Genomic DNA, 23,487 nt, shown 5'->3' with positions numbered 1-23,487 from the left:
TTGGGTCTCAAAGTGGGGTACATAGAACACTCTGCAAAGTTAACAAAAACATGGACAAAGGCAACTAATTATTGCCCATGAAAACACACAATCAATCATGTATAATGGTTTGCCCTCAATTCATCCTATACATGCTGAATAGCATTTAAATTTGTTTGCAGATTGATTATAGATGTGAGACACTCTTCATCATAGAAGTAAGATGAATAATAATGAGAATAATAACGAGAATGATAATGAGAATGATAATGAGAGAACAACAGAAACAGAGAGAGGAGAAGACAAAGGGAGGATAGAGTGGAGAGATGGAGGACAGGACCTAGGAGGGGTGGAAAGAGAGAGAGAGAGGAGAGATGGAGGACAGGATACAGGAGGGGTGGAAAGAGAGAGAGAGGAGAGATGGAGGACAGGATACAGGAGGGGTGGAAAGAGAGAGAGAGGAGAGATGGAGGACAGGAGATAGGAAGGGTGGAAAGAGAGAGAGAGGAGAGATGGAGGACAGGAGATAGGAGGGGTAGAAAGAGAGAGGGGATAGATGGAGGACAGGAGATAGGAGGGGGTGGAAAGAGAGAGGAGAGATGGAGGACAAGAGACAGGAGGTTGTGGAAAGAGATAGAGAGGAGAGATGGAAGACAGGACATAGGAGGGGTGGAAAGAGAGAGGAGAGATGGAGGACAGGAGACAGGAGGGGTAGAAAGAGAGAGTGGAGAGATGGAGGAGAGGAGATAGGAGGGGTAGAAAGAGAGAGAGAGGAGAGATGGAGGACAGGAGACAGGAGGGGGTGGAAATAGAGAGTGGAGAGATGGAGGACAGTTGATAGGAGGGGGTGGAAAGAGAGAGAGAGGAGAGATGGAGGACATGAGCCATGAGGGGGTGGAAAGAGAAAGAGGAGAGATGGAGGACAGGAGACATGGGGGTGGACAGATGGAGGACAGTTAATAGGATGGGGTGGAAAGAGAGAGAGAGGAGAGATGGAGGACAGGAGGGATGGAAGGAGAGAGAGAGGAGAGATGGAGGACAGGAGACAGGAGGGGGTGGAATGAGAGGGAGAGAGAGAGTGGAGAGATGAGGGACAGGAGATAGGAGGGGTGAAGAGAGGAGAGATGGAGGACAGGAGATAGGAGGGGGTGGAAAGAGAGGAGGGAGATGGAGGACATGCAATATGAGGGGGTGGAAAGAGATAGAGAGGAGAAATGAAGGAAGGAGCAGAAAATAGATGGGGTATGCAGGGAGGAATAGAGGAGATAGCAGAAGAGAGAAAGAGAGAGGGGAGCAGATAGAGGGAGACAGAGAGATAGAGAGAAAGCTAGAAAGAGTGAGAGAGAGAGTTATAGAGGAGAGAGCAGAAGAGAGAGAGATGGAGAGGACAGAAGAGAGACGATAAGGAATAAGAGTGATAAATAGAAGGAGGAGAGAGATGAAAGAGGTAGATGAAAAGAGGAATGCATACCTGTGGGTATCCCTGTTCATCAGAGATCTGGAAGAGGTAGATGTTGTCCCTCAGTGTTTTCTTCTTGAGGAGCAAAGTGAAGACCAGTGTGAACTCATCAGGAAGACCATGGGGGAACACCTGACTGAGAAAACACACTGTTAGACACACAAACGGATACACACAGATATGCACACTAATAGACATCACTAATAGACATACATACAACACACACATACTGTACACACACACACATACTGTACACACACACACACACACACACACACACACACACACACACACACACACACACACACACACACACACACGTATGTTTGCGCTGAGACACAGAGAGACAGAGAGGGAGATATACAGAATGTGTGTGGTTGCTGTGTGTGTGTGTGTGTGTGTGTGTGTGTGTGTGTGTGTTTTTGTGTGTGTTCATGTGTGTGTGTATGTGTGTGTGTGTCTGCGTGTGTGTCTACGTGTGTGCGTGTGTGTGTGTGTTTGTGTGTGTGTGTTTGTGTGTGTTTGTATGTGTGTATGTGGCCAGCGCTATAATGGAGAAATGGTAGATAATAACCCCTGACAATTATTATCATAGAGGTAAAGATAGAGGTAGAGGTAAAGGCAGAGGTAGAAGAAGAGGTAGAGGGAGAGGCAGAGGTAGAGGTAGAGGTAGAGGTAACGGCAGAGGTAGAGGTAGAGGTAGAGGTAAAGGCAGAGGTAGAGAGCGAGGTAGAGGTAGAGATAGAGGTAAAGGCAGAGGTAGAGGTAGAGGTAGAGGTAAAGGCAGAGGTAGAGAGAGAGGTAGAGGTAGAGATAGAGGTAAAGGCAGAGGTAGAGGTAAAGTCAGAAGTAGAGGCAGAGGTAGAAGAAGACGTAGAGGCAGAGGTAACGGCAGAGGTAGAGGTAGAGGTAGAGGTAAAGGCAGAGGTAGAGATAGAGGTATAGGTAGAGGTAAAGGCAGAGGTAGAGATAGAGGTAGAGGTAAAGGCAGAGGTAGAGATAGAGGTATAGGTAGAGGTAAAGGCAGAGGTAGAGGTAGAGGTAAAGTCAGAAGTAGAGGCAGAAGTAGAGGTAGAGGTAAAGGCAGAGGTAGAGGTAGAGTTAGAGGTAGAGGTAAAGGCAGAGGTGAGAGAGAGGTAGAGGTAGAGATAGAGGTAGAGGTAAATGCAGAAGTAGAGGTAGAGGTAAAGGCAGAAGTAGAGGTAGAGTTAGAGGTAGAGGCAAAGGCAGAGGTAGAGGTAGAGTTAGAGGTAGAGGCAAAGGCAGAGGTAGAGGTAGAGTTAGAGGTAGAGGCAAAGGCAGAGGTAGAGGTAGAGTTAGAGGTAGAGGCAAAGGCAGAGGTAGAGGTAGAGTTAGAGGTAGAGGCAAAGGCAGAGGTAGAGGTAGAGTTAGAGGTAGAGGCAAAGGCAGAGGTAGAGGTAGAGTTAGAGGTAGAGGCAAAGGCAGAGGTAGAGGTAGAGTTAGAGGTAGAGGCAAAGGCAGAGGTAGAGTTAGAGGTAGAGGCAAAGGCAGAGGTAGAGTTAGAGTTAAGGCAGAGGTAGAGGCAGAGGTAAAAGCAGAGGTGAGAGAGATAGAGGTAGAGGTCAAGGCAGAAGTAGAGGTAAAGACAGAGGTAGAGGTAAAGGTAAAGGTAAAGGCAGAGGTAGAGGCTGAGGTAGAGGTAGAGGCAACGGTGAGGTAGAGGTAGAGGTAAAGACAGAGGTAGAGGTAGGGGTAAAGGCAGAGGTAGAGGTAAAGGCAGAGGTAGAGGTGAGAGGGGTTGTAACAGGGACAGGGTGGTAACAGGGACAGGGTTGTAACAGAGACGGGGTTGTAACGGAGATGTGGTTGTAACAGAGACAGGGTTGTAACAGAGATGTGGTTGTAACAGGGACAGAGTTGTAACAGGGACAGAGTTGTAACAGGGACAGGGTTGTAACAGGGACAGGGTTGTAACAGGGACAGGGTTGTAACAGGGACAGGGTTGTAACAGGGACAGGGTTGTAACAGAGACAGGGTTGTAACAGGGACAGGGTTGTAACAGAGACAGGGTTGTAACATAAATGTGGTTGTAACAGGGACAGGGTTGTAACAGAGACAGGGTTGTAACATAGATGTGGTTGTAACAGGGACAGGGTTGTAACAGGGACAGGGTTGTAACATAGATGTGGTTGTAACAGGGACAGAGTTGTAACAGGGACGGGGTTGTAACAGGGACGGGGTTGTAACAGAGACAGGGTTGTAACAGGGACAGGGTTGTAACAGGGACGGGGTTGTAACAGGGACAGGGTTGTAACAGAGATGTGGTTGTAACAGGGACAGAGTTGTAACAGAGATGTGGTTGTAACAGGGACAGGGTTGTAACAGAGACAGGGTTGTAACAGAGACAGGGTTGTAACAGGGACAGGGTTGTAACAGGGACAGGGTTGTAACAGGGACAGGGTTGTAACAGAGACAGGGTTGTAACAGGGACAGGGTTGTAACAGGGACAGGTTTGTAACAGAGAAAGGGTTGTAACAGGGACAGGGTTGTAACAGAGATGTGGTTGTAACAGGGACGGGGTTGTAACAGAGACAGGGTTGTAACAGGGACGGGGTTGTAACAGAGACAGGGTTGTAACAGGGACAGGGTTGTAACAGGGACAGGGTTGTAACAGGGACAGGGTTGTAACAGGGACAGGGTTGTAACAGAGATGTGGTTGTAACAGGGACAGGGTTGTAACAGGGACAGGGTTGTAACATAGATGTGGTTGTAACAGGGACAGGGTTGTAACAGAGCCAGGGTTGTAACAGGGACAGGGTTGTAACAGAGATGGGGTTGTAACAGGGACGGGGTTGTAACAGGGACAGGGTTGTAACAGAGACAGGGTTGTAACAGGGACAGGGTTGTAACAGGGACAGGGTTGTAACAGGGACAGGGTTGTAACAGGGACAGGGTTGTAACAGGGACAGGGTTGTAACAGGGACAGGGTTGTAACAGGGACAGGGTTGTAACAGAGACAGGGTTGTAACAGGGACAGGGTTGTAACAGGGACAGGGTTGTAACAGGGACAGGGTTGTAACAGGGACAGGGTTGTAACAGGGACAGGGTTGTAACAGGGACGGGGTTGTAACAGGGACAGGGTTGTAACAGAGACAGGGTTGTAAAAGAGTCATTCCAAAAGCCAACATCTGTGTTTCACTCCCTCTCACCCTTGACCTGAAGTTTTACTCGTTTAACAACAAACACACATGCATTTTAGCACACACACATACACACACGCATGCAAACACATATGCAAACACACACATACAAATTCGGGTAGAAATAATACACTAACACACTTGCACACACACACATGCTCGTGCACACACAGACAGAAACACAAATCAATCAGACAGATTCAGACTTCCCCCACTCAGAAGCGGAATTTACACACTGCTGTTCGCCTCATCAAAGATGGAGGGAGAGAGAGAGAGACAGACAGAGATAAAGACGAGAGAGAGAGACCGTGAAAGAAAGAAAGAACCCTTTTGGTTTCTATGCAGAATCCTCTGTGGAAAGGGTTCTACATGGAACCCAAAAGAGTTCTACCTTGAACCAATATGGGTTCTTCAAAGTGTTCTATGGGGACAACTGAAGAACCCTTTTAAGTTCTAGGTAGACCCTTTATTTAAGAGTGTAGGTCTACTTTCATCACGCTCCTTTCAAACTCTTACTAGGAATTATCTCACGACATTTTAAAAGACGGGGGAACAGTGGAGCTGTGGAGCTGCACACACACACACACACACACACACACACACACACACACACACACACACACACACACACACACACACACACACACACACACACACACACACACACACACACACACACACACACACACACTTGTTTATTAATTTGTTTCCCCTCTCCGTTGAGAGACAGAGCCACGTATACAAAGGTTTTTAAACCAGAGAGGAGAGGAATCTGCTCACAGACAGCCTCTTATCATTCACTTTATTTATGTGGGAGGGGAGGGGAGAGAGAGAGGGAGGGGAGAGAGAGAGGGAGTGGAGAGAGGGGGGGGATGGGAGAGAGAGGGGGGAGAGAGGGAGGGGAGAGAGAGAGAGAGGGAGGGGAGAGAGAGGGAGAAAGAGAGGGAGGGGAGAGAGAGAGAGGGAGGGGAGAGAGAGGGAGAAAGAGAAGAAAAGCAAGCAGATGTTTCCATATGTATTTATTTATGTCTCTAGAAGAGAGATGGAAGAGGGGGAAGAATGAGAGAGAGAGAAAGAGAGATAGAGAGAGAGAGAGAAATAGAGATGATTGTTTATTTCACTTTTGTATATTATCTACTTCACTTGCTTTGGCAATGTTAACATATGTTTTCCGTGCCAATAAAGCCCTTGAATTGAATTGAATGAGAGAGAAAAGAACACTCAAGTGTTGTCTGAAGAAAGTGTGTTTACATAAGAGAACTTTCCATCTCACAACCAACAGTAATATGACTCCGAGTACAATCAGATCAGATACATATATGTTTTATTGTCACATCACAGGATAGGAGCAGTGAAATGTGTTGTTTTATAGGGTCAGCTATATTAGTACAGTTCCAAAGGACAACATCAAGAACTCCCAAAAAGAAAAAGTAAATGGACACGTTCTCTTCATTGCATTGGGAACAAAACAGCCTGAGGGTTTTTCTCTTGGCAGTCAAAGCTACTGATTTCCTGACCTGCTAAATTCTGTCTGTATATCCAGAGTGACTCAAGACATTATTAACGCTGTGACACATTGAGCACACAACGTCTGCTCTAAAATTACGTGCAGGGGGAGATATACTGTACCAGTCAAGAGTTTGGACACACCTACTTATTCAATGGTTTTTCTTTATTTTTACTATTTTCTACATTGTAGAATAATAGTGAAGACATCAAAACTATGAAATAACACATATGGAATCAAGTAGTAACCAAAAAAAGTGTTAAACAAATCAAAATATATTTTATATTTTAGATTCTTCAAAGTAGCCACCCTTTGCCTTGATGACAGCTTTGCACACTTTGATTGAACCTTTATTTTACTACATAAAGGTTTACTTACTCTGCTGGCATCTTGGCCCAGTTTATGCCCTCGTTTGCAATGCAAACCATAACGAATTACTATGGGAATAAATGGAAGAGGCAAGTGGAAGGGAGGAAAAGTAATGAACTTCTTAGTCAGCCCTGGAGGCCTTTTGAAAACATGTTTTCTTAAGGGCTATTAGCAGGACAATAGACAAAATCTGGTCCCAAAAACACCTCTCTGACATAGGGTCCATATATCTCTTGATGATGATCGGGCTCGGGCTGATTCCGGTGTGAGTTATCTGGCCTAAATCTATTACTTGGGGCTCGGGCCGATTGTGGCTACTCTCTGGCAGATGATTACACGGGCTGGTTTATATAATTAACATTTCATTAGTTATTTATTTTTCTATATTTTATCATTGTTTATGTAATCAAAACATAAAATGAACATTTAAATTAAATAATTTAAGAGTCCTGTAGTATTTTAATATTTTGATATTTTGTGCAAGGCAAATGATCAGCATTAAAACCTTTGTGGATGGGGCCTCCTGGGTGGCGCAGTGGTCTAAGACACTGCATCACAGTGCAACTGTCACGTTCCTGACCTATTTCTGTTAGTTTGTTGTATGTGTTAGTTGGTCAGGACGTGAGTTTGGGTGGGCATTCTATGTTTTCTGTTTCTATGTTGGTTTAGGGTTGCCTGGTATGGCTCTCAATTAGAGGCAGGTGTTTGGCGTTTCCTCTAATTGAGAGTCATATTTAGGTAGGTTGTTTCACAGTGTTCGTTGTTTTGTCGTGTCTTAAATAAATCATGTCATTTCACAACGCTGCGCCTTGGTTCAATCCATGCTCCTCCTCTTCGGATGAAGAGGAGGAGGACTACCGTTACAGAACCACCCACCAAATTACCAGAACCAAGCAGCGTAATACACAGGACCACTGGACTTGGGAGGACGAGCTGGATGGAAAAGGACCTTGGGCTCAACCACGGGAATATCGCCGCCCCAAAGCTGAGCTGGAGGCAGCGAAAGCAGAGAGGCGGCGATATGAGGAGGCAGCAAGGAAGCAAGGCTGGAGACCGGAGAATCAAGCCCAAAACGGCAGATATGAAGGTACGCGGCTAGCAAGGAAGCTAGAGAAGAAACCCCAAAAATGTCTTGGGGGGGGGGTAAGAGGTAGTGGGCCAAGGGCAGGTAGGAGACCTGCGCCCACTTCCCAGGCTAACCGTGGAGAGCGGGAGTACGGGCAGACGCCGTGTTACGCAGTAGAGCGCACGGTGTCTCCTGTACGTGTGCACAGCCCGGTGCGGGTTATTCCACCTCCCCGCATTGGTAGGGCTAGATTGGGCATTGAGCCAGGTGCCATGATGCCGGCTCAACGCGTCTGGTCTCCAGTGCGTCTCCTCGGGCCGGCATACATGGCACCAGCCTTAAGCATGGTGTCCCCGGTTCGCCTACATAGCCCGGTGCGGGTTATTCCACCTCCCCGCACTGGTCGGGCGACGGGGAGCATTCAACCAGGTAAGGTTGGGCAGGCTCAATGCTCAAGGGAGCCAGTACGCTTACACGGTCCGGTATTTCCGGCGCTACCTCCTCGCCCCAGCCCAGTACCACCAGTGCCTACACCACACACCAGGCTTCCAGTGCATCGCCAGAGCCCTGTTCCTCCTCCACGCACTCTCTCTATGGTGCGTGTCTCCAGCCCAGTGCCTCCAGTTCCGGCACCACGCACTAAGCCACCTGTGCGTCTCCAGAGCCCTGTACACACTGTTCCTTCTCCCCGTACTCGTCCTGATGTGCGTGTCCTCAGTCCGGTGCCACCAGTGCCGGTACCACGCACCAGGCAAATAGTACGCTTTGAGAATCCAGTGTGCCCTGTCCCTGCTCCCTGCACTAGCATGAAGGTGCGTGTCCTTAGCCCGGTGCCTTCAGTTCCGGCACCACGCACCAGGCCTACAGTGCGCCTCAGCCGGCCAGAGTCTGTCGTCTGCACAGCGATGCCTGAACTGCCCGTCTGCCAAGCGCCATCTGAGCCATCAGTCTACCCAGCGCCATCTGAGCCATCCGTCTACCCAGAGCCATTAGAGCCGCCCGTCTGTCCCGAGCCGTCAGAGCCGTTCGTCAGTCAGGAGCCGCTAGAGCCATTCGTCAGACAGGATCTGCCAGAGCCGCCAACCAGACAGGATCTGCCAGAGCCGCCAACCAGACAGGATCTGCCAGAGCCGCCAACCAGACAGGATCTGCCAGAGCCACCAACCAGCCATGTGCAGCCAGATCCGCCAGCCAGCCATGTGCAGCCAGATCCGCCAGCCAGCCATGAGCTTCCAGAGCCGTCAGCCAGCCATGAGCGTCCAGAGCCGTCAGCCAGCCATGAGCGTCCAGAGCCGTCAGCCAGCCATGAGCGTCCAGAGCCGTCAGCCAGCCATGAGCGTCCAGAGCCGTCAGCCAGCCATGAGCGTCCAGAGCCGTCAGCCAGCCATGAGCGTCCAGATCCGTCAGCCAGCCATGAGCGTCCAGAGCGGTCAGCCAGCCATGAGCGTCCAGAGCCGTCAGCCAGTCATGAGCTGTCCCTCAGCCCAGAGTGGCTATTTATCCGGAACTGCCCCTCAGTCCAGAGCTGTCTCTCTGTCCGGAGCTGCCCTTCAGTCCGGAGTTGCCCCTCTATCCTGAGCTACCTCTCTATCCTGACCTACCTCTCTGTCCTTAGCTATATCTCTGTCCTGAGCTACCTTATCCCGGTGCTGCCCCTTGTCCCGGTGCTGCCCCTTGTCCCGGTGCTGCCCCTTATCTTAATGTTACCTTTTCAATTTAGGGGGTGTAATATGAGGGTGGTCATTCGTAGGGGGAGACGAAAGCTGGGATTGACTATGGTGGGGTGGGGACCTCGCCCTGAGCCTGAGCCACCACCATGGTCAGATGCCCACCCAGACCCTCCACTAAACTTTGTGCTGGTGCGCCCGGAGTTCGCACCTTAAGGGGGGGGTTATGTCACGTTCCTGACCTATTTCTGTTAGTTTGTTGTATGTGTTAGTTGGTCAGGACGTGAGTTTGGGTGGGCATTCTATGTTTTCTGTTTCTATGTTGGTTTAGGGTTGCCTGGTATGGCTCTCAATTAGAGGCAGGTGTTTGGCGTTTCCTCTAATTGAGAGTCATATTTAGGTAGGTTGTTTCACAGTGTTCGTTGTGGGTGGTTGTCTCCTGTGTTAGTGTTTGTTGCACCATACGGGACTGTTTCGTGCGTTCTTCGTTTTGTGTAGTCAGTTTTCCTGTTATTGCGTTCTTCGTGTTTCATGTAAGTTCGTCGTCCAGGTCTGTCTACATTCGTTTTGTTATTTTGTTAGTTAATTCAAAGTATAGTTCGTTTTCTGTCTTCGTTGTTTTGTCGTGTCTTAAATAAATCATGTCATTTCACATCGCTGCGCCTTGGTTCAATCCATGCTCCTCCTCTTCGGATGAAGAGGAGGAGGACTACCGTTACAGCAACCTGCATTGCTACAGATGATGGTTCCAGCCATGACCAGGAGACCCATGAGGCGAAGCACAATTGGCCCAGCGTCGTCTGGGTTAGGGGAGGGCTTGGTCCTCTTAAAACAGGGAGAGAAAATAAGCGTAGCGAGGCTGTGAAATTTTGAATGAAGTGTTTGGTTTTGCAAGAGATGTGTGATGTTTGCATGTTGTGTGTGTTTTGGGGTTTTGTGTGTAGAGTCTAGAGAAAAGGAGCCATAGTTTCAGAAATCATGTGCAAGCAATTGTCAAAAAACTGTAAATAACGTGCCATAGAATTCTGCAGCAGCCCGCAAGGTGTGCTGCAGTATGACTCTAAGAAGAACTACTGTACCCAGAGGGGACTTCACCCCAGAGCAACACTGTTAAGGTGTTCTGCAGTATGACGCTAAGAAGAACTACTGTACCTAGGAGGGACTTCACCCCAGAGCAACACTGTTAAGTTGTGCTGCAGTATGACACTAAGAAGAACTACTGTACCTAGGAGGGACTTCACCCCAGAGCAACACTGTTAAGGTGTTCTGCAGTATGACACTAAGAAGAACTACTGTACCTAGAGGGGACTTCACCCCAGAGCAACACTGTTAAGGTGTGCTGCAGTATGACACTAAGAAGAACTACTGTACCTAGAGGGGACTTCACCCCAGAGCAACACTGTTAAGGTGTTCTGCAGTATGACACTAAGAAGAACTACTGTACCTAGAGGGGACTTCACCCCAGAGCAACACTGTTAAGGTTGCCACATGTGCATTTACACACAGAGTAGCACAGCAAACGTTGGTTTCACAGACATACTGTTCAAACAGCGTCCACCTCCACTCACACACTATGTGACGGGAAAAGAGAGAGAGCTGGAGAGGAAGACAGAGACAGAGAGAGACAGAAACAGAGGAAGACAGAGACAGAGGAAGACTGATGTAGTGATGGCGGGTGAGGACATACAGTACTCTCTGGAGCTGATGAGATGGGAAAAGAGAGAGTAGGAGGGTAATGAGAGATACAGAGACAGAGACAGAGACAGAGAGAGAGAGAGAGAGAGAGAGAGAGAGAGGTAGTAATGATAGAGGGATGAGGACCTACTCTGTGGGGTGAATGAGTGCTGTCTTGCCCAGTCGGAGGATAACAGGCCCTCGGGGGTTACGGATCTTCTTGATTGCAGGAGTCTTGAGCAGGGAGAAGCGCCGCACCAGATTGTAACCTGCATCACATCCATCACAACATGAATCCTCAGGCAAGGCAGAGTAATCAGAGAGGAGCCCCAGTAGATGACAAAGGATCAACAACTAATCAGAGAGGAGCCCCAGTAGATCACAAAGGATCAACTAAGGGAGTAGTACTCTCTTACTATGTTTCGTATGTGCCGGTGTGTGTGTGTGTGTGTGTGTGTGTGTGTGTGTGTGTGTGTGTGTGTGTGTGTGTGTGTGTGTGTGTGTGTGTGTGTGTGTGTGTGTGTGTGTGTGTGTGTGTTATGTACCTGTGATGTTGTGTCTGGCAGTCTGAGGGAACTTCCAGTCATCTACCTGTTGGGAGGGGCATCGTACTTCTGGAGCGAGAGGATGAGAGAGAAGAGAGTAAAAAAGAGGGATGGACAAAATACTGTACATACAGTTCAATACACGCACGTCAAAATACGCATGAAGAACAAGTAAATGAATGAATGGAAACAGAGCGCGGTAAAAACATGATATAACAACAAATCCTCTGTCCAGTGTCTGTGTTCTTTTGCCCATCTTAATCTTTTCTTTTTATTGGCCAGTCTGAGATATGGCTTTTTCTATGCAACTCTGCCTAAAAGGCCAGCTTCCCAGAGTCGCCTCTTCACTGTTGACATTGAGACTGGTGTTTTGCAGGTTTTGCGGGTACTATTCAACGAAGCTGTCAGTTGAGGACTTGTGAGGCGTCTGTTTCTCAAACTAGACACTCTAATGTACTTGTCTTCTTGCTCAGTTGTGCACCGGGGCCTCCCACTCCTCTTTCTATTCTGGTTAGAGACAGTTTGCACTGTTCTGTGAGTACATAGCGCTGTACGAGATCCTTGGCAATTTCTGTCATGGAATAGCCTTCATTTCTCAGAACAAGAATAGACTGATGAGTTTCAGAAGAAAATTATTTGTTTCTGACCATTTCGAGCCTGTAATAGAACCCACAAATGCTGATGCTCCAGATAATCAACTAGTGTGTTAAAGGCCAGTTTTATTGCTTCTTTAATCAGCATGACAGTTTTCAGCTGTGCTAACATAATTGCATAAGGGTTTTCTAATGATCAGTTACCCTTTTAAAATTATAAACTTGGATTAGCTAACACAACGTGCCATTGGAACACAGGAGTGATGGTTGCTTCTAATGGGCCTCTGAACGCCTATGTAGATATTCCACAATAAATCTGCCATTTCCAGCTACAATAGTCATTTACAACATTAACAATGTCTACACTGTACTTCTGGTTAATTTGATGTTATTTTAATAGACAAAAAATGTGCTTTTCTTTCAAAAACAAGGACATTTCTAAGTGACCCCAAACGTTTGAACGGTAGTGTGTATACAGTGGCATGCGAAAGTATTCAACCCCTTTGGCATTTTTCCTATTTTGTTGCCTTACAACCTGGAATTAAAATAGATTTTTGGGGGGTTTGTATCATTTGATTTACACAACATGCCTACCACTTTGAAGATGCTAAATCTTTTTTATTGTGAAACAAACCAGAAATAAGACAAAAAAAATGAAAACTTGAGGGCGCATAACTATTCACTCCCCCAAAGTCAATACTTTTTTTTTTTTTTTTTTTTTTTTTAGGGGTGGATCAGCTTAGTATTGCGGAAAGAATGTTGCTTCCAATGTAATTGTCTGCATCATTTCCATTCCCCCATATTTTTTTGGGTAAATATATATATCCATATACGTATGCATACATATACACATATATACATACACATACCTATATAGACATACATACTTTTTTAAAGAATATGCCTTTATTATTATTCCCCGCGACCCTACCACCAATCCCCCAATTGGAGTAAACTTATAAACACTTCTGCTTTTACCTTCAATTTCTACATCTTATACCTATCTTACAGACACAGTCCACTTTACAATAGTTCTCTCTTATTTGTTCTTAGTCCTTCCTCTATTTCTGTTGTCCATCCAATTTTATTTCCACTTGTAACTGTGCTATTTCACAAAAGCTCCGCACCTAGACACATTTCACAGATCCCGTATGCCCTATATTGTTTATCTTGTTATTAGTCCCACCCTTCAGCTCCACCCAACCCCTCCCATCTATCTTCCAACATCATTCATTTCGGATTTCTATTTGCCATACATTTCTCAACTGTGCTGTGATGCTTCACAAAAGACCTGAACCTTCCTATTCTCATAGCTTCTACAGATTGTAAATTAAAAATAAACATCTTTGCCAAAATAATTATTATATTATTGATTGATTGACTATGGCTTTTCAAATCCCCCAGTATTGCTATCTGTAGCGTTAGTTTTAGGCAAATGTTGCAATTCTTCAGCCATTCCTGGACCTGTGACCAAAAACGAGCTACATATGGACAATACCAAAATAAATGATCTAATGACTCTGCCTCCTCACAACAGAATCTGCAGAGCTGGGAAGATTGTATACCCCATATATATAACATTCTATTAGTTGCAAGAATTTTGTACAGTAATTTATATTGAAAAATTCGAAGTTTTGAATCCGGCGTTGTTTTGCGTATCAATTCATAAACCATGTGCCATGGAATGGGTACATCGAAAATCTCTTCCCAACTATTTTGCAATTTGTATGGCACAGCTGTTAGTTTTTTGGTCCTTAAATGAAATTGGTATATGTTTTTATTTATCACACTTTTCTTTAACCATTTTTGTTCTTTAATACAGGGCCGACATACAAGTTCCTTACTTTTTTCCCCTTCTACTTGCCTCTTCCATTTTTGTGGTAATGCTGCAATTAATTGGTTGTAATTTTGGGTAGAGCAGACTTTTCCATATGTCTGTGTTAGCTGCATGTGTGACATAACTCCACCAGTCCTATTTATGATATCATTCACAAAAATTATACCTTTTTTAAACATTTCTTCGATAAATACAGTTTTTTTATCAATTATTATATTTGAATTTAACCACAATATTTGTTGTACTATTTGTTCCGTCCTTTCAGGTGGATTAAACTGAAATTGCAACCAACTTTCTAAGGCTTGTTTAAAGAATAAGGATATTTTGGAGATCATTTCCTTTTCAAACAACCGAAAATGAGCAGGTGTAATCTGAATAAAGGGAAAAAGGCCCTTCTTGAACATAGGATGAGACATTCGTACCAGTTTACTAGAGAACCAGTTTGGATTTAAGTATAACTTTTGTATGACCGATGCCTTTAGTGAGAGGTCTAATGCTTTAATATTTAATAATTTCTGCCCTCCGAATTCATATTCGTTATATAAATAGGCCCTTTTAATTTTATCTGGCTTGCCGTTCCAAATAAAATTGAATATTTTTTGTTCATATAATTTAAAAAACAGGTCACTAGGTGTAGGCAAAACCATAAGCAAATAGGTTAACTGTGATATGACTAAAGAGTTAATTAGGGTGATTTTTCCACAAATAGACAGGTATTTTCCTTTCCATGGTAGCAAGATCTTATCTATTTTTGCTAACTTTCTATAAAAATTTATTGGAGTGAGATCATTTCTTTCTTTTGGGATTTTTATACCGAGTATGTCCACATCTCCGTCAGACCATTTAATTGGTAAACTACATGGCAATATAAAATGTGTATTTTTTAGTGATCCAATACGTAATATGGTACATTTATCATAATTTGGTTTTAATCCAGAGAGGATAGCAAAGGTATCTAGATCCTCTATGAGGCCCTGGAGAGACTCTAGTTGTGGTTTTAAAAGAAAACATGAATCATCAGCGTACAATGACACCTTAGTTTTTAAGCCATGGATTTCTAATCCTTTAATATTAATGTTTGATCTAATTTTAACAGCTAACATTTCGATGGCAATTATAAATAGATATGCCGATAGTGGACAACCTTGTTTTACTCCTCTAGATAGTTTAAAACTTTCTGAGATGTAGCCATTATTTACTATTTTACACCTAGGGTTACTATACATAATTTTAACCCATTTTATAAGAGATTCCCCAAAATTGAAATATTCTAGGCATTTATATATAAACTCCAGTCGTACTTTATCAAAAGCCTTTTCAAAATCAGCTATGAAAACCAGGCCTGGTGTCCCCGATATCTCATAGTGTTCTATTGTTTCCAGTACTTGCCTTATATTATCTCCAATGTATCGTCCATGTAAAAAACCTGTCTGATTAGGATGAATAATATCTGACAAAACTTTTTTTATTCTATGCGCCAAGCATTTTGCTAGGATTTTTGCATCACAACACTGAAGTGTAAGAGGTCTCCAATTTTTTAATTGGACTGGATCTTTATATATACCACTTGGGTCCTGTTTCAGTAATAACGATATCAGACCTTCTTGTTGTGTGTCTGATAATCTACCATTTATATAGGAGTGGTTAAAACAAGTTAATAATGGTCCTTTGAGTATATCAAAAAACGTTTTGTATACTTCCACTGGTATGCCATCCAGCCCTGGAGTTTTCCCATCTTTAAAGGCCCCAATTGCAACAAGCAGTTCCTCCTCTGTAATTTGGCCTTCACATGAGTCTTTCTGTTCAGATGTTAATTTTACATTATAATAGGAAAAAAATCCATACAATTAGTTTCAGTTAGTGGAGATGGAGGAGCCTGAAACGAAAACATATTCTTAAAGTACTTTACTTCCTCTTTCAAAATATCATTTGGTGAATCATGCGTGACTCCATCATTTGTCACAAGTTTTAATACATTTTTTTTGGTAGCATTTCTATATTGAAGATTGAAAAAGAATTTGGTGCATTTTTCCCCATATTCCATCCAGTTCGCTTTATTTTTATAATATATTACACTGGATCTTTCTTGAATAAGTTCCTCCATTTCTTTTTGTTTTTCCTCTAAATTATTCTGTGCCTCTATGGTACCGTTTTTATTGCTATCTAACTGTACTGTTAGTCCTTCAATTTCCTTTGTTAATATGGACTCTTTTGATCTAAATTGCTTTTGTTTTATAGATGAGTACTGAATTGCATGGCCTCTAAAGGCACACTTAAAAGTGTCCCATACAATAAGGGGATCTGCTGTACCTATGTTATGTCTGAAAAAGTCAGTTATAAAATCTTCTGTCCTAGTTCTAAACAATTTATCATCTAGTAGACTTTGATTAAATTTCCAATATCCTCGCCCACGTGGAAATTCTGTAAGAGAAATATATATGCCAATTATGTGATGATCCGACCGCATTCTATCCCCTATCAACACTTTTTTAACTTTTGGTGCCAGAGAGAATGGAATAAGAAAGTAGTCAAGACGACTAGCTTGATTCAGCCTCCGCCATGTATATCTCACTAAATCAGGGTATTTAAGTCTCCATATATCCACTAATTCCAATATATCCATGACATTCATGATTTCCTTAAGTGCCTGAGGGTGATAATTTGTAGTGTGATTTCCTTTCCGGTCTATAGAGCTATTTAAGACCGTATTAAAATCTCCCATTATAATAATAGAGTCTAGTGTTGCTTGTAGAGTTGATAAGTTCTTATATATATTTTCAAAGAAGCTTGGATCATCATTATTCGGACCGTATAGGTTAACAAGCCATATTTGTTTATTGTCCAATAACATATTTAAAATAATCCATCTACCTTGAGGATCTGTTTGGACAATTTGCACATTTGGATCAAAATTATTGTTAATTAAGATCATCACCCCTTTTGAATTTCTTTGCCCATGGGAGAAATATATTTTGCCCACCCAGTTCTTTTTCCACAAAACTTCATCTAAAACTGTTGAATGGGTTTCCTGTAAACAATAAATATTATAATCCTTCTCTTTTAGCCAGGTAAATACTGATCGTCTTTTCTTATTATCTGCTAAGCCATTACAATTGTAACTGGCTATACTTATTTCACCACTTACCATGAGACACACCTTTCATTCTTTTAATCAGAATATATTTTTGTAAACGTACTATTAAAAAGTAACATAATGATTGAGTGTCTATATAGTTGTACCATGATATTTGCATTTCTACTAAGTAAACCTCCAATTGGTCCCTACTATTCCACCCGCTAAAAGGCCTCATCTCGAGATGGCTTGTCATCCCAATGCCCGGCAGACCACCCTCGACCCCCTGTATCCCATAGCCCTGAACCGACTGGGATCCATTCTTTGAAAAGAGCATACAGTTCCATTTACCGAATTGAAGTAAATCAATTGCCATATGCATTTCCATTGCCGTCACCTCGATTTGTATTATATATAGCTGTGGATCATCCTCTATTGTACCTTACATATTTTACTTCTTCTTTCGCAACAGTTGTGGGATACACACATACACACTCAGCCCTTACCCCCACACAACCATAAGCTCACTTTCTCAACAGTTGCACCATCCCAGAGCCCAACTCAAGATGGGTCATGATTTCCAAATGCCATTGCAGTTGCAGCTGCATGAGAAGGCCTGCAAGACCGCGCAAAAAAATAAGCAAAAATTGAAATTTATTTACCATTGTCATATCCTAGATAATGGCCGTCAAATGTGCACCCTATTCCTGAAAAAAACACCGACAATACGGCCACCAGGCATGACCATGTCCCCACGCATCTCCATGCAGTCCGACCTTGATTCTGTGCCACCAGGGCCACAATAATATACCCCCTCTCTGAATGTCCGAGTGTGACCCCCTCCCCATGGGTTACTGCAGCTAGTGTTGCCAGCACTGCCACTGCCTGGGTGGGGGTACCCCACCGGAATCCCCACCGGCTAGGTACAAGGTCGTCAAGGTTCTCATTAGCAGCTTTGAGAAATTCCTTGTATATTTTCCTCTCCCTTTAGGGGGCTTTGGCTTTGCAGGACCAACCCTGCCAAGCAGGCTCAGAATCTTGAGGGAGCAGTGCTGCTCTTGGTCTCTGACCTCATTTTAGCTGCATATAGACCGCTTACAGCGAGCACATAAAACAGTCAGGGACTTCTCCTTAATATCTGGGTCATTCAGGTGGGTGTCTAGGGTATAGGGCCATAGACAGTACCATTAAAATAGGATAATAATTAGATATAATTTATTAAGATAAAAAAAATGTAGTTTTCCATGATAGGACAATAAATAAATAAGACGTATAATTCATTATAAAAGTATATCCATCATCTGAACAACATTGAAAGCCCTCTCATACCCGGCTCACAGCAATACATTGGCTCTGGGATATGCAACCATTTCATTACTCACTCACTCAACTTTCCAAACATAACAAATAAGATAAAAAATAAAATAAACACAAACCATACCATCCACACATACTGTGCCTTCTGTTTACTTAGTTTTTATCTTCACTGTGTAAAAATAGTGCTTGTGTGTTCAATTAGTTATATGTGAAGATTTATAAAAAAGCTATATTTTTTGTTGTATTGTTACAATCAGTAACCGGGCTTGAATTGTGTTTATTTTCCTCGTCTATGAGAATTTTGTAATTTTTAAAATAACCATGGAGTAGTCTTTGTGTCTCTGAACAACTGGTTATCAATATATAGTTTATCAACGACGAGAGCTACTCGTTTCGCTTTTAATCTGTTTTCTTTGAAAATTGGATACAGAACTTTGCGCCGTTCTGCAATTTCTTTCGGAAACTGATCATTCATGCCAATTTTGGTCCCAGCAAGTCTTTTACCTAGGCTTTTAACCATTATTTTATCTTTAAATGAAGCAAATTTTGCAACGATTGGGCGTTCGTACCTCTGCCCTCTCTGTCCGAAGCGGTGAACACGTTCAAGTTGGATTTTGTCGACAACTTCGCATGGAATCTGAAGCGCTGTACGGAGGAACTCTCTAACTATAGATTCAGGAACTTCTCCTTCTTTTTCTTGGATACCTGTAAGTACCAAATTCTCTCTCATGGATCTAGTTTGAATCTCCAGTAAGGCTTCCTTCAGAACGATGTTCTCTTTTTTAATTCCATTCATTTCGGTTTGAATCTTATTGACTGTCCCTTTTAGCGCGTGTGTTTCCTTCTCCAATGTCGCAGCTTTTTCATCACTCATCTCTAGGCTTGCCTTTAACTCTTTTATATCCTTACTAAGTAATTCAAGTAAACCCAGTTTGTCATTTATTGATTTTAACAGATCAGTTTCGACCTTTACCATTCCCGGTGGTGAGAATATTAAATCGTCAGTATCTGTCGAAGAATCTCGCTTGCGTTTTGTAAACGGTTCCCCTGTCTTATTCTCCGTCATGTTTGGTTGTTGTCTGTGTTCGTAATATTTGTCGATAAATGTCTCTAGTCTTAGGATTTGTTTTGTGTTATTATCCAGATTGAAGGTTTATCACTCACCAGATTATGTAGTGCTAATATTTTAGTCTATTTAGCAGATATTTCGAATATTATGTTTTATCTTGAGGTGCTCTACATAACTTCGTTCAGTCCGCCATTACCTTTACTTTACCTTTACGTCCGCCGTCTACTTTGACTTTTTACAAAGTCAATACTTTGTAGAGCCACCTTTTACAGAAATTACAGCTTCAAGTCTCTTGGGGTATGTCTCTATAAGCTTGGCACATCTAGCTCCTGTGATTTTTGCCCATTCTTCAAGGCAAAACTGCTCCAGCTCCTTCAAGTTGGATGGGTTCCGCAGGTGTACAGCAATCTTTAAGTCATACTACAGATTCTCAATTGGATTGAGGTCTGGGCTTTGACTAGGCCATTCCAAGACATTTAAACCACTCAAGTGTTGCTTTAGCAGTATGCTGAGGGTCATTGTCCTGCTGGAAGGTGAACCTCCATTCCAGTCTCAAATCTCTGAAAGACTGAAACATATTTCTCTCAAGAATTTCCCTGTATTTAGCGTCATCCATCATTCCTTCAATTCTGACCAGTTCCCAGTCCCTGCTGATGAAAAACATCCCCACAGCATGATGCTGCCACCACCGTGGGGATGGTAATCTCGGGGTGATGAGAGGTGTTGGGTTTACTTGATGGCCAAAAAGCTCAATTTTAGTCTCATCTGACCAGAGTAAATTCTTCCATATGTTTGGGGAGTCTTCCACATGCCTTTTGGAGAACACCAAATGTGTTTGCTTATTTTTTTCTCTAAGCAATGGCTTTTTTTTGGCCACTCTTCCATAAAGCCCAGCTCTGTGGAGTGTACGGCATAAAGTTGTCTTATGGGCAGATACTCCAATCTCCGCTGTGGAGCTTTGCAGCTCCTTCAGGGTTATCTTTGGTCTCTTTGTTGCCTTTCTGGTTAACCTCTTTGGGCTCAAGGGGCAGTATTGAGTAGCCAGATAAAAGGTGCCCATTTCAAAAAGGCCTCAGACTCAATTCTTGCTCGTACAATATGCATATTATTATTACTATTGGATAGAGAACACTCTCTAGTTTCTAAAACCGTTTTAATTATATCTGTGGGTGAAACAGAACTGGACTTAGAGCAATTTTCCTATGTGTATGTCAGAATGCAGAATTTTGCTGGCTGTTCTGAGACCTGTGTATTAATTTGCCTGTCCTCTATTGGTTGAGATGCACTGCATACGCCTTCCACTGGGTGTCAGCGAATAGGGAGAGTTGAAATGGAGTTTCTACGTAGGTCCCAAAGGTTATAAATTGCTTGGAACCGAAGTGTCCCATCTTTCCACTCTTCGCTCTGACGCAGGGAGGGTCTTGGCATGTCATTTTAGAAGCTCCCGTATTAGCTCCTAGATATATCCGACTCTGTTTTTATTCGATATAGGTGTTGAAGACATCGTAATGTTGTTATTTTAAACCGAATTATATCAGTTTATGTCAGTATATTGCGATTTTCGGGTATTTATTTTCGTGACGTTTTAGGAAGTTGGGTATCTCTGGCCCACATGGCTATTGTTTACTGCTAATTGCAACGTTGAAGACGACGTTCTCCAACCTAGCAACGATTCTTTTGGACAAAGTACACATTTCCCAAGATTCTGATGGGAGTTCATCGAAAAGTAAGAACTATTTATGCTGATAATTCATTGTTCTGTTGAAAAATGTCAAATGCATAAGACGCCATTTCCTGCAGTGTAGCCTTGCGTTATCGCAGCCTGTATTGCACAGTAAGGTTAATTTTAAAAATGTAATTCAGCGATTGCATTAAGAACTAATTTGTCTTTCAATTGCTGTCCAACCTGTATTTTTTTAGTCAAGTTTATGAATAGTTTTCGATAAGAAAAGGTGCCTTTACAAGATGGCGCCGGACAGATTGCTTGACGTTATGGACACTATTCTCATTGTATAAGCACGTTTTGTGTCGCTAAATATGCACATTTTCGAACAAACTCTATATGCATTGTGTAATATGATGTTACAGGACTGTCATCTGAAGAATTCTGAGAAGGTTAGTGAAACAATTAATATATTTTGGTGGTTTATACGTTATAGCTATTTTTGCCTTGAATCAATGCTTTTGTTATGTTTGCTAATCTGCTAAGCTAATATAACGCTATATTGTGTTTTCGCTGTAAAACACTTGATAAATCGGAAATATTGTCTGGAATCACAAGATGCCTGTCTTTCAATTGCTGTACACTATGTATTTTTCAGAAATGTTTTATGATGAGTATTTAGTTATTTGGCGTTGGTGTCTGTAATTTTTCTGTCTTCTTTCGGTGCAATTTCTGACTGTAGCTGCAATGTAAACTATGATTTATACCTGAAATATGCACATTTTTCTAACAAAACATATGCTATACAATAAATATGTTATCAGACTGTCATCTGATGAAGTTGTTTCTTGGTTAGTGGCTATTTATATCTTTATTTGGTCGAATTTGTGATAGCTACTGATGTAGTAAAAAACTGATGGAGTAAAAATAGTGGTGTCTTTTGCTAACGTGGTTAGCTAATAGATTTACATATTGTGTCTTCCCTGTAAAACATTTAAAAAATCGGACATGTTGGCTTGATTCACAAGATGTGTACCTTTCATCTGGTGTCTTGGACTTGTTAATGTGTGAAAGTTAAATATTAAAAAAATATATATTTCGAATTTCGCACCCTGCACTTTGAGCTGGCTGTTGTCATAAGTGTACCGACGTCGGGCTTGCACGCCAAACAGGTTAATGCCCTCCTTGCCTGTTCCATGAGTTTTGGTGGTTGGCCTTCTCTTGGCAGGTTTGTTGTGGTGCCATATTCTCAAACATTTTTAATAATGGATTTAATGGTGCTCCGTGGGATGTTCAAAGTTTCTGATATTTTTTTATAACCCAACCCTGATCTTTACTTCTCCACAACTTTGTCCCTGACCTGTTTGAAGAGCTCCTTGGTCTTCATGGTGCCGCTTGCTTGGTGGTGCCCCTTGCTTAGTGGTGTTGCAGACTCTGAGGCCTTTCAGAACAGGTGTATATATATTGAGATCATGTGACAGATCATGTGACACTTAGATTGCACACATGTGGACATGATTTAACTAATAGTGTGACTTCTGAAGGTAATTGTTTGCACCAATTCTTATTTAGGGGCTTCATAGCAAAGTATGAATACATATACGTACATGCACCACTTTTTTTTTTCTTCACTTCACCAATTTGGACTATTTTGAAATCCCAAAATAAAAATCCATTTAAATTACAGATTGTAATGCCAAGGGGGATGAATACTTTTGCAAGGCACTGTAACCCCTCACTCTGTACCAACCTCCTACCCTTCTCCGCCCCCCTCCTACCCCCCTACTAACCTCTCCTACTCCTCTCCTACCCCATCCTAATCCGTACTACCCTCTCCTACCCCTCCCCTCCCCCTCATACCCCTATTAGACTTCCATTCAGAGATTTAGAGGCAGAATTAAGACGAAGACCTGATGGTGTAGAAGCCATCAAGACTGGTAGGAGGGGGGGGGGCTACTGCCAGATTAATGAGAAAGGAGGGAGGAGGGGGAAGAGAGAGAGAGAGGGAGAAGGAGCAGGAGCAACATGAATTGGAGGAAAAGGGAGGTAACAAGGGAGGGGAGAGAGGAGGAGATGGGAGAATGAGGGGAGAGAGGGGAATGAAGAAAATAGGAAGAACAAAAGTTGGGAAAGAGGGAAAATGCCAAGAGGAGGAAAAGGCAGGGGGAGAAGGGCAGATTAGAGACAGGGAAGAAAAGTGACAGTTGAAAGGAAGAGGAGAGGGAGAGGGAGGAGAAAGCACGAAAAGAGGTACTAGATGTTAAGAAAAGAAGAGGTGAGAGGTGGAGAAAGTTATCGCTGGAGGACATGTTGCCATCTTTGTACATCCTAAAGATCGGAAGCGCTCAATACCACTGAAGAAGAAGACTATATGGCTGACACTCAGTAGAGTCCAAGGCACTCAAACCAGATCCGTATTGTCCAGCCACTGACAACTGTTTGCAGTTTGTAATAGCAACAGTTGCTGGATTACCTTAAACCAGCTGAGACTCCATTCCTATTCCAAAA

At 43.1% G+C, this 23,487-nt stretch overlaps 1 protein-coding gene across 2 annotated transcripts in view; it reads right to left on the bottom strand.

The window, feature by feature from the left end:
* The window catches only part of LOC129830805 (collagen alpha-1(XVI) chain-like), a 142,646-nt gene that overhangs the window by 100,824 nt on the left and 18,335 nt on the right, over positions 1–23,487 (bottom strand). For both annotated transcript variants that reach the window (XM_055893547.1, XM_055893548.1), the window contains exons 3-5: positions 11,428–11,496; positions 11,034–11,151; positions 1,451–1,574 (exon numbers count right to left, since the gene is read on the bottom strand). In XM_055893547.1, the coding sequence (XP_055749522.1) occupies positions 1,451–1,574; positions 11,034–11,151; positions 11,428–11,496 (311 nt within the window). The remainder of the gene's footprint in view (positions 1–1,450; positions 1,575–11,033; positions 11,152–11,427; positions 11,497–23,487) is intronic.

Source organism: Salvelinus fontinalis, chromosome 32, assembly GCF_029448725.1.
Source record: "Salvelinus fontinalis isolate EN_2023a chromosome 32, ASM2944872v1, whole genome shotgun sequence".
NCBI lineage: Eukaryota > Metazoa > Chordata > Actinopteri > Salmoniformes > Salmonidae > Salvelinus > Salvelinus fontinalis.
The sequence above is the reverse complement of the archived record's forward strand: the minus strand, read 5'-3'. Positions and strand labels throughout refer to the sequence as shown.